General features: G+C 43.5%; 1 protein-coding gene across 1 annotated transcript in view; it reads left to right on the top strand.

The window, feature by feature from the left end:
- LOC127193617 (uncharacterized) overlaps window positions 1–16,183 on the top strand; it is a 34,435-nt gene extending 18,252 nt beyond the window's left edge. The window contains exons 8-12 of the mRNA XM_051150859.1: window positions 3,697–3,826; window positions 5,198–5,405; window positions 13,615–13,770; window positions 15,337–15,444; window positions 16,038–16,183. Of these exons, the coding sequence (XP_051006816.1) occupies window positions 3,697–3,826; window positions 5,198–5,405; window positions 13,615–13,770; window positions 15,337–15,444; window positions 16,038–16,183 (748 nt within the window). The remainder of the gene's footprint in view (window positions 1–3,696; window positions 3,827–5,197; window positions 5,406–13,614; window positions 13,771–15,336; window positions 15,445–16,037) is intronic.
- The last annotated feature ends 2,459 nt before the right edge of the window (window positions 16,184–18,642 follow it).

The raw sequence follows: 18,642 nt of genomic DNA, 5'->3' as shown, positions 1-18,642 counted from the left end.
CACAGTTTCATGCGCCGGCCTCTCTGGGCCACCATGCAGGGACACCCCTGACATATGCCTGGCCTTAGCAGCTTTCCTCAGCTGTGGAGGGAGATTCCACAATCCCTTTCTTGTATTCTTTACGCTAAAGCCAGAACCTTGTGACTGAACCTGCTAAGTTCTGCTTCTTGCTGGGGCTGAAACTTGGCCCCTCGCTCAATTGCGTTTGCGCCAGCTTTCTGTTGTTCATTGTTTCACGCTGGTTTTTTTTTTTTTTTTTTTTTTTTTTTTTTTTTTTTTTTTTTTTTTTTATCGAAGGCCAGCTTTGACATCACAAGGCAAACTGAGGTGGGGTGTGGAGTCAGCAACTGCTACCTCAGCAGACTTTTATCTGAAGGAATAAAGCTTGATTCGCTGGGGCGATGTCTCCCTGTAACCACTGAAATACTCTTGTGACTTACTGGAGCCAGTACTCTGTGGCCAGCAAAATAGAAAAAGTAAAGGGGGAAACAATCAAACACACCACACACACACACGATGGATGAAGCAAGCTTCAACGAGTTCCAACAACCTCACACACACACATACACTCATGCACACACGCACACACACACAAACACACACATAAACACACACACACACACATTTCATGGATCGAGCAAAGCTCCAACCATTTTACATATATACGTACAAATTTGCACATTGAGTGGATGAAGCAAAGCTTCAACCAACTTTACATATATATGCATATACATACATATATATTGGGTGCATGAAGCAAACTTCTGTGAGCAAACGCCAACAACTGTGCATAGACACATATATACATATAGACATTTGGTGGATGAATCATTCTCTGCTCCAGCAGCAATGCCTGAAAAAGACCAAGCTCTAGTGTTGTAAGTGCCAATGATGCTGCCCAGTGAGAGGCTAGACGCCCCCTAGACTTTTCACACAACCCACATATTATGAGGAATGTGGTGACAGTGAGGACAGCAAGCAGAACAAAGCTCCACGGCAGCATGAAGTCCTCAGGACGCATAGTCCCTGGGGCTCTGCCTCCCCAAGGCTCACCCGCAGCGGTTGTGCTGACCAGTGGGATGAATTCCACGTGTTCTAAAGCTGTTTTGATGTTCCTCTGGCACGGCCCTTGACGGTTTTTAATTGGGTTATTTGTTTTCTTGGTGTTCAGGGTTTTGTTGTTGTTGTTGTTTTTTTTAACGTCCTTTGTATATTCTGGGCACTAAGGCTTTGTTGCATGCATAGCTGGTAAGCATTCTTCCCATTCTGTGGGTTGACTAGTCACTTGGGTGACAGTGTTCTTTGCTATACTAAGTCTACAGTTTCATGGGCTTGCCTTTATTAATTGTTGGTCTTAATGCCTGCGCTATTGTAGTCTTTCTTAGAAAGCGCTTCCCTGTTCCAGTGAGTTCAAGAATATTCCCCACTTTCTCCACCATCAGAGTCAGAGCCCAGTCTCATGTTCAGGTCCCTGGTCCATTTGGTGTTGAGTTTTGTGCCCAGTGAAAAGGATTGAGTTTCATTTTTCTTTGGGTAGCTATCCAATTTGACGAGCACCATTTGTTGAAAATGATGTCTTTTCTCCAGTTTTTTTTTTTTTTTAGGGAAGGAAGGTTTCAGGACAAGATTTCTCTGTATAGCCTTGGCTGTCCTGGAACTCACTCTGTACGGCAGGTTGCCCTCGAACTCACAGAGATCTGCCTGCCTTTGCCTTGCCGAGTGTTGGGATGACAGGCATGGGCCACCATGCCTGGCTCCTAATATGTTTTTAGCGTCTATTAAAATCAAGCAGGTGGCTGTAGGACTGTGGGCTGATACACACACGGGTCCTCAGTTTTATTCCAGTGTTTGGTGTCTGTTGTTATGCCCAGTGCCATGCTGTTTTTATTACTGTAGCTCTGTAGTATATGCCTTGAGGTCCAGGATAGCAACACCTCCAACAGTACTTGATCAACATATATAGACACTGGATTAGCTGGTTGAGTTTGAGTGTGCACCTGAGGTGATGGTCTAGGGATGGCTTACCTGTCAGTGTGGTAACTAGGGGACCTAAATTTTATCCCCAGAAGCCACTATGAAAGGAGAGAACTGACTCCCAAAACTCACCTCCTAACCGCCACATGTGTGTGCACCATAGTACATATGTTCCCCCCAATAATAATTGGAATATTTTTTAAAATTAGAAAACTCTTCAAATCCATCTTTTTAAAAAGGCATTTAACTGTACTTATATGTTGTGTAAGGACTTAGAAGAAAAGGTGTGTACATGTTCGGTTACAGATGCATTTCTCTCAAGTGTTTTTGGTGTGCAGTTGAATCCTCGGTCAGAGAACTTACAGCCATGGAAGGCTGAGGTGTGTGAGGGGCCCATACACAAAAGTTCATGCGTGTCATAAATACAGGGTGAGACAAACTCTTATGCTTCCACTGCCAGGCCAGACCTCAGGTATTTCCTGGGGCCTCTGCAGACCCACATGGCTGCATTTATATATATTCACTGAGTGCTTGAGTTTGTCTGCTGAGTGTAATTGACATTCTCCCCTGCCCTGCCCCACACTTAACTGTTTCTGTGCACAGTTTTATTTCCTGTGTTTAGTCAGTATTGCGTTAGCAAAGACATGTAGATTTTTTTTTTTCAAAAAATAGTCAAAATTCTTCACTTACTCTTTCTCTGTGGACTTACTTCCTCCAAACCTCTTCTGTCTCACTTTCCATCTCTTTAGAGATCTCAAAGACTTTTTCTGTTTGTTTCCGACTATGAATGTTCTCGATACTTGTGCCTTGTGCTGGCACTGGGCTCAGACTGCCACTCATAAGCACAGCCTCTAGCATTAAGCTACACCTCCCAACCTCTCTGTTGTTTTCTTGGGTGTACTTTCTTCTTATAGATTGTATTCTATGGTTACCAAACCATATTTTTAGACCCATTTTTGAAAACATTATATAGAACTATGGTTTTCTTCTTCACCCTGGCTACTGACTTCTGGACTATAGCTAATATTTCATATTAAGTTAAAATTCAATGTTAATATACTGAAATTGATAGTAATCATTATAAAGTTCTGTATATAGTTATAATATTAACCACTTGTCTGCCTTGCATATCAATTGCCCTGGCTAGTCTTATATCAATACTTGATATAAGCTAAGAGGAGGAAACCTCAAATGGAAAAAAAATGCCCAATAAGATCCAGCTCTACCAGATGAGTCTATATGGCATTTTCTGAATCAGTGATCGATGGGGAAGGCCCAGCCACTGTGGGTGATGCCATCCCTGGGCTGATGACTCTGGATCCTATACAAAACCAGACTGAGCAAGCCAGGAGGAGTAAGTCAGTAAGCAGCACCCCTCCATGGCCCCTGCATCAGCTCCTGCTTCCAGGTTCCTGCCCCGTTTGAGTTCCTCTCTTGGCTTCTCTTGATGGACTACGATTCAAGACACACATTCAAAGAAAACCTTTCCTCCCCAAGCTGCTTTGTTCACAGTGTTTCATCGCAGCAATTGTAACCCTAACTAAGACATCAATTATCTAAAATTATAATATAATCCAATTGGCTTCAAATTAAGTTACTTGAGTCAGGATTTCAATTTGCAGATGTTCCTCACATTTGATAGAATATAATGTTAATTTAAACAATTACTAGGTATTTACTCTTTATTTAAAAAAAACCCTCTCCTCCTCTACCTTCTTGCAGAATGAAGAAGATCTTTAATATGCCTCCAAAGAAAGGGCATGGGTGTGAAGGCAAAGGGCACCGTCTTCATGAAGTTTCAAAAGCCAGTCAAGCTGAAATGAGAGTTCCAGTTACCATGTTAAGGCTTGAAGTAATCTGTCTCCAGTTGTGGGATCAAAATCACTTAACCTTGGGAAAAAGAAATGTCTGAAAACTTCTAACAGCTTGAAGATTGAACTATAGTATTACATGGCATCAGGGAAACACGTGTCTTTTTTACTAGAAGGGCACAGGATTGATTTCTCATCTTAAAACTGGCTTGTGGATAGAGCCAGGCAGTACACCATGACACTGCTAAAATGTGCAAGTAGGAAGTCATGGAGCTATAGCTGACATGGCAGGAAATGTAAGTGCTGAGTTACAGAACTCAGTAGCTGCCAGTGCATGCACAGCTAAGCCTTCCTCACCTTCCCCCTTTTCCATATTGCCTAGTTTGATGAGAATTCTGGAGACACATTGGCATCCTAAGAATTTACAGGAGGAGCCGGGCGTGGTGGCACATGCCTTTAATCCCAGCCCTCGGGAGCCAGAGGCAGGAGGATCTCTGAGTTTGAGGCCAGCCTGGTCTACAAAGCAAGTCCAGGACAGCCAGGATTACAAGAGAAACCTTGTCTTAGAAAGAAAGAAAGAAAGAAAGAAAGAAAGAAAGAAAGAAAGAAAGAAAGAAAGAAAGAAAGAAAGAAAGAAAAGAATTGAATTTACAGCAGAAAGATTCTGTGCAAAATCTTCTACGTAGTCCTAGAATGTTTTTATGGGCATCTGGCTCTTCTCATCAGCATTGCCTCAAGGTGTTTGGTCACCACTATGGGCTGGCGCTCTCTCTCTCTCTCTCTCTCTCTCTCTCTCTCTCTCTCTCTCTCTCTCTCTCTCTCTCTCTCTCTCTCTCTCTCTCTCTCTCTCTCTCTCTCTCTGTTTTCCAGTCTCCTCCTTAAAGACCACTAACTTCTGTGCAGGAAGTGGCTTTTACTGAGTCATTTTCAAACCAATCTTTCCCTTTTTCCTATTAAGTTGCTCGATTTAGTGGCTTCAGAGATTTGTTTCCTTTCTGCATCTGTGGTTTGGGAAAGTTTGGGGAAACAGTTTGTCTCTATGCCCGTCAGCTGAGGTTGGGGCAGCTTTATGTCTCCAGTGCAGGGGTGATATCTAGTTGCTGTGAACGTTGCTGTTATCTTGGCTACCAATTCAGCTGGGGAGGCAGCTGGAACTCCTGTACTGGAAAGCCTGGATTGCAGTGTCACTTGGGTAGTAGTTGGAACCCCTCCCCCACCCCCAAGCCATCTCTGCAGCCCTTAGGAGCATAAGCCCTATCACAATTGTTACTGATTTCAAATATTCAAAACTATAAATACTTATTATGCACTTAACTTGTTCTCTGAGTTACTGATGCAAAGCAAGAATATTCCACACAGAGTGAGTTGCTGGATTCTGATTTTAAATAATACAACACTTTCATTTGTTTTAGGGAGAAGCAGCCACTGAAGAAAACTTAGTGTGCATTCGAGAGAATCCAAGTGCATCCTTGACCCAGATGAAACTTGAAATGAAAAAGATCGAATCTGCCATCGCTGAAGTGAACACCCAAGAGTACTTGGTTAAAAAAGAGCTGGAAGTAATTAAGCAGCTCTATCGAGCAGAGTTAGCACAAATAGACAGCATGTCACTGGAAATGAGTGAGTAAGTGGAAAAGAGCCAGAATAAGCGATGCTCATGCCTTGCCACAAAAGCACAACGCCCAGAGAACACGGCTCATGAGATCCATAGACTGTGAATGCTCACTGCACAGTGTAACTCTGCAATATATGTGATAAATGAGCATCTTTTAAAATGCTAGTCCAGAAAAGTTTAATCGATTTAATATTTATTTATTCATGAAAGTCTCTAGGTAACAGTTTGCATTATTATAATTTGTATTACTACCAGTTAAATTTCAGAGTTCCCATAAGTATAAACATCAAAAGCTTAAGTGCTTGGGGAAGATTATAACTAAACCCAAACCTTCAAGTCCTGGTGACACTACTCTGGGCACATTTTGACAAGGGCAATTTAACTTTCCTGTGATTTTCATTGTTACCACTAGAGGGAGCCTGGAGAGTGGCTGCCACCTGGACTTGAATTTTGTGTTGGGTGATATATATGAATCTATTTGCATTCTTCTATATGCAGATATCCACATAGACCAGCACCGTTTGTTGAAGATGCTTTCTTTTTTTTCCGTTGCATGACTTTGGCTTCTTTGTCAAAAATCAAGTGTCTGTAGGTGTGTGAGTATATTTCTGGATCTTTGATATGATTCCACTGATCACTTTGCCAGTTTTTATGCCAATAGCATATGGTTTTATTACTGTTTCCCTGTAGGACAGCTTGAAATCAGGGATGGTGATACCTCCAGAACGCCTTTTATTATACAGGATTGTGCTAGAGATCCTGAGGTTGGTTTGTTTGTTTGTTTGTTTGCCATATGAGTTTGAGTATTATTCTTTCAAGATCTGTAGATGGCTTTTGGTAGGATGGCCATTATTACTGTGTTAATCCCACGAATCCATGAGAATGGGAGATCTTTCCATCTTCTGATGCCTTCTTCAATTTCTTTCTTCAAAGATGCGAAGTTCTTGTAGTACAGGTCTTTCACTTGCTTGTCTAGAGTTACACCAAGATATTTTGTATTACTTGTGGCTACGGTGAAGGCTGGTGTTTCCCTAATTTCTTTCTCAGTCTGTTTATCATTTGTATATATTGGAACTACTGATTTTTTTTTTAGTTAATTTTGTACCTGGCCACATTTCTGAAGGTGCTTGTCAGATGTAGGAGTTCCATGGTAGAATTTTTGAGGTCACTTACGTATACTGCCATATCATCTGTGAATACCGATGCTTTGACTTCTTTCTTTCTAATTTGTGTCTCCTTTGACCTCCTTTACTTTTTACTTGTTTGTTTGTTTTGGGTTTTTTTAAAACTTCTGGCTAGGATTTCAAGTACTTGAATATATATTTAGAGAGTATACAGCCTTGTCTTGTCCCTAATTTTAATGCAATTGATTTGTTTCTCTCCATTTAATTTCCTATTGGCTATTAGCTTACTGTATATTGCCTTTACTGTGTTGAGGTAGGTACCTTGTATTCCTGATATCTCCAAGACTTTTATCATGAAGGAGTGTTAGATTTGGTCAAAGGCTTTTTCAGCAGCCAATGAAATAATCATGATGTGGTTTTTTTCCTTTCAATTTGTTTATATGTTGAGTTACATTGATGGATTTTCATATGTCCAACCATCCTTGAATTTCTAGGATGAAGCCTACTTGATCATGGTGTTTTTGATGTATTCTTGGATTCAGTTTGTGAGTATTCTATTGAGTATTTTTGCATCAATGTTCATGAAGGCGATTAGTCTGAAATTCTTTCTTGGTTGAGTTTTTGTGTGATTTGGGTATTAGGGTGACTATGGCCTCATAAAACGAATTTGGCAGTGTTCTTTTTGTTTCTGTTTTGTGGAATAATTTAAGGAGTATTGGTATTAGCTCTTCTTTAAAGGTCTGATAGAATTCTGCACTAAAATCATCTGGCCCTGGATCTTTTTGGGATCAGAAACTTTAATGACTGCATTTATTTTTTCAGGGGCTAGAGGTCTTTTTAGCTTGTTGACCTGATTTTGATTTAAGTTTGGTACATAGTATCAAGAAAATGATCCATTTCATTAGATCTTACAATTTTGTGGAGTAAAAGCTTCTGAAGTAAGACCTAATGATTCTTTGGATTTCCTCAGTATCTGTTATTATGCTTGCCCTTCTCCCCCCTCCACCACCACCACCGCCACCGTGTGTCATTTCTGATTTTGTTAATTTGGATATTCTTTCTCTGCCTTTTAGTTAACTTAGCTAAGGGTTTGTCTATATTGTTGATTTTCTCAAAGAACTAGCTCTTGGTTTTGTTGATTCTCTGTATTGTTCTCTTTGTTTCTATTTTATTGATTTCATCCTGAGTGTGATTATTTGCTGCTATGTATCCTCTTGCATGTGTTTGCTTCTTTTTGTTCTAGAGCTTTCATGTGTGCTCTTAAGTCACTAATATGAGATCTCACTAATTTCTTTATGAAGACATTTAGTACCATCAACTTTCCTCTTATCACTGCTTTCATTGTGCGTCATAAGTTTGGGTATGTTGTGCCTTCATTTTCATTAAATTAATTTCTTTATTTCTTCCTTGATCCAGTAGTCATTGAGTAGAGAGTTGTTAAGTTTCCATGACTTTGTAGGCTTTCTGTTGTTGTTGAAAACCATGATGGTCTGATAAGATACAAGGGGTTACCTCAACTTTCTTCTCTCTGTGGAGACTTGCATTATGACAGAGTATATGATCAATTTTGGAGAAGGTTACATGAGGTGCTGAGAAGAAAGCATATTTATTTGTGTTTGGGTTTAATGTTCTGTAAATATCTGTTAGGTACACTTGTGTCATAATGTCTGTCAGTTCCATTATTTCTTTGTTTAGTTTCTGTTTGGAAGACTTGTCCATTGGTATGAGTAGAATGTTGCAGTCTCCCACTATTAATGTATGTGGTTCAATGTGTGATTTAAGGTTTAATGATTTTTTTTTTTTACAAATGAATGTGCCCGTGCATTGGGGACATCATCTTGGTAGATTTTTCCTTTGATGAGTATGAAGTATCCTTCCCCATCTCTTTTGATTAATTTTTGTTGAAAGTTTATTTTATTAGAAATTAGAATGGCGGCTACAGCTTGCTTCTTGGGTCCATTTGCTTAGAAACCCTTTTTCCCAGCCCTTTACTCTGAGGTAATGTCTATCTTTGGTGTTGAAATATGTTTCCTGTATGCAGCAGTATGATGGGCCCTTGTTTTGCATCCTGCTGTAGAGAAGAGAAAGGCTATTAATGTTTATTATTAGTAGCTTATAATACAGTAGCTACTATTAACCCGCCACCATATCAATAAAAGATGCTGATAGAAGGTTAAATAAGCATGATTTCACCTGGGGCTGTGCAGATATAAACCCGCTAAGCTACCTTATTACCTGCCACCCCCACATCCCATGCCATTGGCTTTAACCATTCCTACCTGGGATACTTCCCATCCATAATTCCATAAACACTTGCTTATTCTTTTCATCTAGACTGCTTCTCTGCACCACCACCTCTGAATAAATTCCTCCCCAGCCATGTGGTTCTCTCCATGCCAACCCATAGTGGCCCCACTTCCTCTTCTCCTCTTGTACCTGTCTTCCTCCTTCCCATGATCTTTCTGTCCTTCAAGCCTTCGAAATTTAGCTCTGCCTCTCACTTCTGCCCTGCCCAGGGGTAGGCCCTTTATTTAGCCAATCAGGGATAATTTGGAGGCAAGGTTACACGGCATTACTTGGGGCATGTGATAGACTGCTCTTAAAAGGCAGTAAGCAGACTTGGGGAGCAAAATCATTAACAATTAATGCAAAGCACCAGACCATGCATTAGCAGCATCCATTCTGGTAGTCTGTGTCTTTTTATTGATTTCATTGATGTTCAGAGATATTAAGGACCAAGGATTGTTAAATCCAGTTACTTTTCTGACAGTGGTGTACATGCTTCCCTTCTTTAGGTTTTGCTGACATGAGGCTATTTATTTCCTGTGTTTTCTTGGATGTAGTTTGCCTTGGTGGGTTGTTGTTTTCCTTCTAGTATCTTCTGCAGGGTTGGATTGGTTTTTCTTGAACACTGCGAACACTTCCGTGAAGTTGGAAATATAGGTGTTTGTTTTGTTTTTAATCCAAACTAACCCTGAGTCTGCTATAGTCTCACTGCACAAGACAAGAAACTTGAAAAGCCAAGACAATACTCCTCTAAAAACTATTAATCCACAAAAATGTACTTTATCTATAATGAATTAGTTGATAGCCCAGAAAATGAACTCAAAAGAATGACAGTAAGTATGCTCAAAGAAATCAAAGAAAATTCTGAATGAATTTCAAGAACTTGCAAACAAATGGCTGAATAAAACAAGGAAGTCAGTTCAGGATCTATAAGCAATAGAAACAGTGAAAAAATCCTTCAAAATGTTGGAAATGAGAGTTTTTATGTTAAAAATAAGTTTCGTGGAAACCTCACCAAAAACTTGTAACCAGGGGAAATTAGAATATCAGGGCTTCTGCACAAAACCTAAGTCAACATGGATCAAAGACAGCAACATAAACCAGACACACTGAATCTGTTAGAGGAGAAAGTTGGGAAGAGCCTTGAGCTCATTGGCTCAGGAGACGACTTCCTGAACAGAACAGCAGCAGCTCAGGCTCTAAGATCAACTTAATAAATGGGACCTCATGAAACTGAAAAGCTTCTGTAAGGCAAAGGACACTAACAACAGAACAAAACGTCAGGCTACAGATCAGGAAAAGATCTTTACCAATCCCACATCCAGCAAAAATTAATGCCTAAAATAAATAAAGGACTCAAGAAATTAAACAACAAACAAAACAATCCAACTAAACAATGGGGCTCAGAGTTAAACAGATCTTCCTGGTCTAGGCTGCCTCCTGGGAACACGTTGATATCTGAAGGCTGTGCAGAACTGGCTCCATCCCTCACATGCAAGGGAGGTAGCCCCATCCCTCACGTGTGGGAGAGCTAGCCCTGAGGGCATGAAAGCAGGAAAGCTGATCCTGCCCCTGGCCAACTTCAGTACTGGGGAGAGCAGCTCCCTAACATTGCAGGAGTTGTGGGTGAGCTGGCCCCAGGATATGAGCATGGGAGATCTAGCCCCATTACTTCCATGCAGTGGCGTGAATGAGGGAGAGATACCCTTTCTGCCCCTCTCCCCTCATCACTGGGAGACCAGGCTCTGAGGTCAAAGCAGGAGAGCTATACCTACCCTTTACCTGTTGTAGCACTTAGGAGAGCAGGCCCTGCACCTTTCCTGGACAACAGGGTAGAGCTGGCCCTGGGTGTAAGAGTGGGAGAGCCACTGGGGTGACCAGCTCAGATATCTCTCAGACCCAGATCCAGGCCTTTGAATTGGCCCACCCCAACATGTATAGCATCATGGAACTACTGGAGTGCATGAAGGGGCCAGTCCTACAGATCCAAACTTCAGCATCTCCATGACATAAGGCAACAACAGGATATCTGAGCGGAGTCCCAGTGAGATTCCAGTATTGATAGAGTAGCAGAAGCCAGGGGCCTCAGACCTGACCAATGAGTCATTGCAATGAATACTTGAAGCAAAGAAGCGTGGACTAACAGGAATACCTACACACTGCAGCACACTACAGTTTCACAATAAGATTTTTTTTCTCTGTTGTGGGGGAGGTTGTAAGGGTGCAAGGTAGTCATGAGGGGAAGGAGAGATAGTGAGATTGAGGTACATGATGTGAAATTCACAAAGAACCAATAAAAATTACATAGAAGGAGGAAAGGAAGGAAGGAAGGAAGAAAAGGCAGTACCCATCGAATTGTTGCCTCCAAGAACTGTTTTTTCCCATCAGAGATGCTGTGTCCCTCAGAATAGTGATCCACACTGGCCTGGCAGTTTGAGGAGACCACATAGTATGTGTCCCTTGCAATGACAGGCACAGCTTGTGCCTTGAAGGCTCACAAAGCCAAGTTAACATCTGGAGCCAGACACTTCAGATAACAGAATACGCTTTGGTGTTTTAGATGAAAGTTGTTGTCTGTGCCCTTGTTAATGCTCTTTGTTGTAAGACAATCAACACCACAGATGCAATAAAACATTTATGGGTAGACACTAGAGCAGAAGTTCCCAGTCATGCAAATAGAACCTCTGGCCTGAGTGGAGACCTAACATTCCACTGGGATATGTTCAGTTGATCGAGGGACCATCCCTAAGAAGGGATAGGCAGAATAATCAGTGCTTTAATGAGATACTATGTTTTCCTTGCTGGAGTCCCCACCCCCACCACCCAGTGCAGAAGCTTCTGGGCTGCAGTCACGTAGGGTTGTACGTCTGCCCACTCCTCTTGAGTCACTCAGAAGAGCTTAGCTTTTCTTCTTCCAGTCTCTTTTCTAAGCATGCTTTCCTTAGCAGTTCTCGCTTTCATTGGCTTCCTCATTATTTCTCTAGCTCCCCCTCCCCCACACCTCCACCCCACCCCACACACATACACAGTGTGGCCGATTGTCTGGCCTCCATGCCAGCTTTAGTGGCAAGCCTCCTTTCTGTCCCTGTTCCACTCTCCTCTGGGCAGCAGCTGACCTTCACAGCTTGCCTGCCTGATGGCTGTTTTTCTAAACTCTAATAAAATTGTCCTTGTGGTTTCGTTTGAATCCAATTTTAACTTCTTCTGTTAATGAGACTAAGAATCCCAAAGGGAGACCCTCAATTTCCCCCATATCGTAAGCTGGAAAAGACAGGTAAGCTCCTGAAGAGCCACTCGCCATGGTGGAACATGTACAGTGTGAGAATAGAAAGTGCTGAGTCGGAGCCTGCAGTGCCTACTGGCCCCTTCCTACCTGAGGTGCAGGCATTTTTATTTCATAAGTATTGTCTGTTGGAAAGAAGCTTAAATCCTTCTGTGTGGCCACTGTCCTGAAGAAGGCATCAAACAAAAGATCTTTGCTTGCACCATCATCTGAAGGCTTCCCTTTTAAGACTGCAGGTGATGGAACAGAGTGGCCAGCTGGAGGGCTTTTAAAGGCAGGCGTCAGGGGCTGACAGGGCAGGAGGTCTCCTCCCTTGCAGATGGGCATGGGTTCCATTCCAATGAGAGAATCAGTGGTAGGAGTTCCACTTTCTTCTTTTACCATACAGTTGTTTTTTTCCTCCCTCCACAAGATTATCTTTCCCAGATAATGGAACCTACTAGTAATATTTTGATCTTGGACTTGCCAGCCTCCAGAAGCATAGAAAACACGTTTCTGTTTTTTATAAATTATCCACTCTCGGGTATTCCACTGTAGTTGAGCAAAGGAACTAAAGCATCCTCCTTTAAAAAAAAAAAAACAAAAAACACTTCTCTTAAGGCAGGGAGATGAGCGATAGAGTATAGCCATGTGAAGACCAATGACCTGAGGAACCCATGATGGAAGAGGACCAACTCCTGAAAGTTGTTCCCTGATCTCCAGACTTGCTGTGACACACATATGCCCTCATTTCATTCACATACATGCATCACACACACACACACACACACACACACACACACACACACTGGAAGGGGGTGGTGGGGAAAGATTGTGACAGTCCCTGTGGCTTTGGCTGAGGGAGGTCTGAAAGGGGCAAGGAAGGCAGCATGTTCCCATTTTAGCCTATGGAACTGTGTTTTTGTCAGCCTTCCCCACTGACTAGTGACAGCTAGAGTAAACCCACTCTCTGGAAGCTAGTCAACACGGCAGCCACAGAACTCTGGGAATTGGCAAACCAGCGACTGCTATAACTCAGGTAATTCTGCTCTCAGAGCCCAATCCCAGGTTTTCCCTAAGTGCTACTCAGATGGCAGGGAACCCAAAGCTCCAAACACAAGACCAGTGCCTCGTGGACAGTCACCTAGCTCTTGTTTCTTCGTGGTTTCACCTTTGTTCCTTCCTTGGACAGGATGTTGGCTACAACAGGGTTGAACCTTGGGAGATGATGACGGACAGCACTGGGACTTGTGGCTGGCTTTGATAGAGTCTGTGAGCAGGCGTTTGGGACAGAGGCATGGAATTTTCCATGTTCGTTATACTTCCTATGCTTAGTTATTTGGGTCATTAAAAAGTGAGACGGGCGATTCACCAGTGAACATAAAAAAACTCTGGTTCTGAAGGAACTGTTGAGGACCCTATGAGGGTGCTGGTCATTTTCCTGCATGGCCACAAGATGGCGCCAGCGTTCCATTTTAAATATATTGCACCTTAGTTTTTATTTTCCACAAGATTATAATCTGTTAAGTGGTTTGATTACAGTCTTCCCTGGAATAGAGATTATCGCAATTTCGTTCACAAGTAAATTAGAGTGTAACACTCAAAGCCAGAGACGGGCACATTTTGAGCCTTTCTCCCGCCAAGTAACTTATTTTTACGAAAAAGAGGAGCCACTTGATGGCAGTTCCCAGGGAGGCGGTAAGCAAAGCAAAGGCAGCGACTCCTCCCGGTGCAGCGTTTCTGGGTTCCGATGCCAAGATCAACAGTCGCCACGGGTTGTTTCTAATTACTCTTGTATTACTTTTTCTCGATTATTCCATAAATGGATTTCAGATTTCTGAGAGTGTCTACAAAATGAAATTTGGCTGACCACCGTTCTCTGATCACATTGTGATGTCGGTTTTAAAGTGACTTTGAGACCGACCATGGAATCCTGCTTTGAGCTCAGCTTTGAGCACCCTCAGCTTTGAGCTCAAACCCCTGCTGATTTGGGCTGAGGCCTGGAGTCAGGGAGATGGCTCCGGATTAAGCATGTCTGTTATATTTTACCCCCGTGTTAATTTACAAGCGTTAGAACATCTGCTCAAGTGACTTCGGCCCGAAAATGGGTTTTCTTTTTTTCACTCAACTGAAAGGTCCGCAGGTATCCTGGCATCCGGGAGAGTCGAGCTCTGGGCTTGATATCATTAGGGCTTGATGATTTTTCCCTGTGTCCCTCCTCTCCGCCTCCCACTGCCTTGGCTTTGTGTTCAAGCAGCTCATTAGATCTTCCAGGACTTCAAAGCTCTCTCTTCGAGGCCAGCAAATGACTGAAGAGGTTCTAGTCTCTGAGGAGACCAGTTACAGTCTCCTGGGGACCAACAACCGCCCATTTACACAACCATGAGCCCAGCTCCTGGGCCAGGAGGACGTGCAGGGGTCGCGGGTCCAGGGCCTTGGGGTGGTGAGAGAGTTCACCAAGCACAAACGGTTGGAATAAAGAAGCACTCCAAGTTAAAATGGGGGTGGGGTGGGCACTGCTATGAGAACTGGGGTATCAAAGGATCTTGTTTCAGAAAACTTGACCATAACCCTGAGCCTCAGAATGAAAAATACTAGATTCAACGAGCTGTTTATAATTCCAAAAAGACTATTTTAGTATTTGTAAAGCTCTGGAAAATGACAAAGCTAATAGGCACGTGGCTAACTCCATCTCTTGCCCTGATACTGACTTGGGGAAACCCAGGTCCAAGGCTCAGGAACAGGGTAAGGTTCTTCATTGTCCTCCCATGCTTCCCCAGCCTATGCCTGGCCCTCACCGTTGAAAGCATAGCTCTCCAGTTCTTCATCAAGGACATTTCAATGTTCCAGAACTTTCTTACACACCTCTGGCCACTGTTGTGCTTCCTGCAACTGAAGTGCTTGATATTGCCTACCTAGCTTTCAGCACTTTAACTCAAAGAAAAACCTGATAATATCGACTAATCCTGTGTCTGCTGGCTGTCAGGAACTGAGTGTGCCGATGCCTTCCTCAGCTCTGTGACAGATGCAAAAAGAATGGATGCATGGCGGAAGTCTGCATCTGAGGCACACCGTAGGGGTGTGTCGGTATTTCCTTTCCTCTGAACATTTTCTGATTCGGACCAAGGGGCCTGCTTGCCTGATCCATACTCTGAACATATTGTCATTCGGGACCAGTTCTGCAGCCTGTGGCAGCACAAGTGTGCTGGGGCGTCTCAAGCTTCCTCTGACCATGTACCTGAAGACCTCCTGTCCACTCTGTAGAGGGCACCGGAGACAGCCTTCGCTGCTCAGAGTGGCAGTCTGATGCAGAGGCGGACGTGACAGGGAACTGCAAACTGCAGCTTATTGAGATTCTAATTGGCGCGGAGTGTGAAGAGGCCTATACATGGTTCGGGGGAACAGACAGCAACTGAAGGGATGGACGAAGAGCTGGCTCTCAGAGGAGTGTGACTGGACTAATGAGGCGGCGGCTGAGTTAATTTGTAACATATTTGGTGAGACAGTGTGCGACATCAAGTATCATCTATAATTTATCAAAGAGTCTGAGGAGGAGATCCGTGGCCTAAATATGTCCATGGGTCCTAATTGTTCCTGCAGATGTTTTCATGTACTCGGGTATCTCACAAAGGCAGTGCACAGCACATAGAAAACTGCTCTTTGACAAGGCTGGGAAAAGGCTTGGCCTCCCAATGAGGAAAGAGGGCACGCATGCGCACACACACGCACACACGCATGCACGCACGCACGTGCATCTGCAGGCTTTACCAGCAGACAGACAAGTGGATAGTACAAAGTGAGAAGACCAGCAAGTGAAGAGCTGGCCTTAGAGTTGTATTCTGTGAGAAACAGTTGACATGGGGGAAGAAAGAAAGCTAGTTGGAGGTGTTAGCATGCCCAAGGCAGGGGCTGAACTATCGGGGATACTTTCAAGACACTGGGCTTTGGTCTCACGCTGTTTCCAGATTCTGGCTTGGCAACTTTCTGGGGCCTTGAAGAGCTGAGTGAGATGGGGACAGATGTCGTGGACCATCTCAGTCGGGCTGTGGCCACTGTGCTGTGTGATCCTGAGCTGAGGGCAGATCTGTACCTGCTGCTGTTCTGGACTTGACTGTCACTGACTTCAGTCTCACAAAGTGAGTTGAGTGTCCAGCGATCAAGTGTTCATCGGATGACGCTCTCAGCAGGTGTCCAGAAGAATAAGAGAAAAGCTCTGGACCCTTGAATAAGGGCATCTGCTGCCAAGCCTGAAAAGCCTGAGTACCATCCCCAAGACCCGCATGGCAGGAGCAAACCAACTTCTGAGGGTTGACCTCCGACCTCCACAGATACACAACACATGTAACACACACACACACACACACACACACACACACACACACACTGTTCTAAAAATGTTTTTAAAAAGAAAGAAAACTAAGGCATGTGTGTGCGTGTTTGTGTGTGTGCGTGCATGCACGCTACGTCGTGCGCACACGCATAGGCAGCTCAGCCATATTCTGGGCATCCCTTGAGAGCAGCCATGATGACCATAGCACCATGCTGACTTTACCTAATACTTATCTATTCAGCTTTAAATGACCCCCACTGATGAGAGTCTGCATCTCCTTGAGAGAGCTTGAGAAAGAAGTGAATGAGTTTGTTTTTCAGCATTAGTTCTTAAGGCTATAGAAGAACATCTTCATTTTTTAAAGTTTATTTTATTAGTTCTTTTGGAAATCCATACGATGTGCTCAGATCATCCTTTTCCCACCCTCAGCTCCTCCCAGAGTCACCAGTTTGCCCTGGTCCTGGGTTCTTTATCTGCACCTGCATCCTGCTATTCCTCATCATCTCCTTCCGTTTTTCGTAGTGATTGAGTGAAATCAGAGGTCAATCCCCACCTCACCTAATACCTTGGATTTTGCTTTGCTTGTTTTCTCCAGCTGTGGCTCGATCCCAGGACATGGTAGATGTTAGGTTAGGCCACATCCTAGCTCAGCTAGCCTGGACCAGGCATCATTTCCAGACTCTTCTCTTACAGATGAACTTCTAGACATTGTTTCTTTCGTGTGCTTCTTAGGCTAGTTTTATGTCAACTACACATAATCTGAAGTCATTTGGGAAGAAGGAAGCTCAATTAAAAAAAACACCCACTGGATTGGCCTATGGGTGAGGCTGTGGTGCATTCTCTTAATAGATGATTGATGTGGGAGGGCACAGGTCACTCTGGTTGGTGTCACCCTGGATTGGTCATCCTGGATGTTATAAGAAAACAGATTGAAGCCAGGCACCTGTAATTCCAGCACTCAGAGAGGCAGAAACAGGCAGATCAATGTGAGTTCAAGGCCAGCCTGGTCTACAAAGTGGGTTCAGGAGAGCCAAGGCTACTCAGAGAAACTCTGTCTCGAAAAACAAACACACAAACAAACAAGCTTGAGCAAGCCATGGAGAGCAAACTAGTTAGCAGTGGCCTCTGACTCCATTCCTGTGTCCAGGTTCCCACCCTGACTTGCCACCACGATGGGCCGTGATGTGGACATGTGCGTGAGTGAAATCAGTCCTTTGCTGCCCAGGCTGCATATGCGCATGGTGTTTTACCACAGCATAGACACCATGATTGAGACACCATCGTCTTATTAGTGCTGTGCCAGACACCTTGTCAGAAGCTTAAAGCAGCAGCACTTTGTTGTCTTACACCTCTAGAATCTGAAATCGGCATCACCAGAGGGGGGAAAACATTTTGGTAGACCATATCCCTTCCAGACACTCCCTGAGAGAACAGTTTGCCTGGTTTCTCCAGCTTCCAAAGGCTAGCTGCTCTCCTCGGCCTTGGGCCATTCCTTTGTTCTCAAAGCCGGAGTGTCTTTCCTGCATCCCTTTCCTTGATCCTACATCTCCTGCTCCCTGATCTGCTTTGAGGAGTTTTGTGATTGCATGGGAGACACATGTTCCAGCTTCAGTTCTTTTGCCAAGAGGTTGTGTCAGGTTGACCGTTAACCTGGCCAGCACTCCAGAGCATTTGCGTATAGGAGGTCTGCTGATTAGTAACATGATTCTATCTGCAACTTTAATTTCCTAGATCACGTGACATACACTACAGGTTCCAGGAATGAAGGTGTAAGCATTATGGAGGGTCCGTCATTTTGCCTAATGCAGATATAAACTTATGGTCTTCGTGGTTTTTGTTTGGTTTGGTTTGTTGTTTGGGTTTTGTTGCTGTTGTTGTTTTAGTTTTGGTTTTGGTTTTGGCTTTGTTTGAGTTAGGGTTTCTCTGTGTAGCCTTGGCTGTCCTGGAACTCATTCTATAGGCCAAGCTGTCACCAAACTAAGAGATCTCCCTGCTTTTGCCTCCCGAGCTCTGAGATTAAAGGTGTGCGCCACCACTGTCATGCTCTTCATGTTGTACTGTACAACTTCAGCTGAAATGTATTCAAGAATTTGCCTACTCAGGAAATGTGAGAACTTACCATAGAAATCTAAAATGTGGCCTGCAATTAGACTAATCATTCAAAATATTTTTCATTAAATTTTATAGTTGTGGTGTTTAGATCTAAACCATAAGCCACTTCTGTACCTTAAGTGGAAATA

The sequence above is a fragment of the Acomys russatus genome, chromosome 9 (genome assembly GCF_903995435.1).
Source record: "Acomys russatus chromosome 9, mAcoRus1.1, whole genome shotgun sequence".
NCBI classification, from domain to species: Eukaryota; Metazoa; Chordata; class Mammalia; order Rodentia; family Muridae; genus Acomys; species Acomys russatus.
This window is presented reverse-complemented; position numbering and strand designations above follow the sequence as displayed.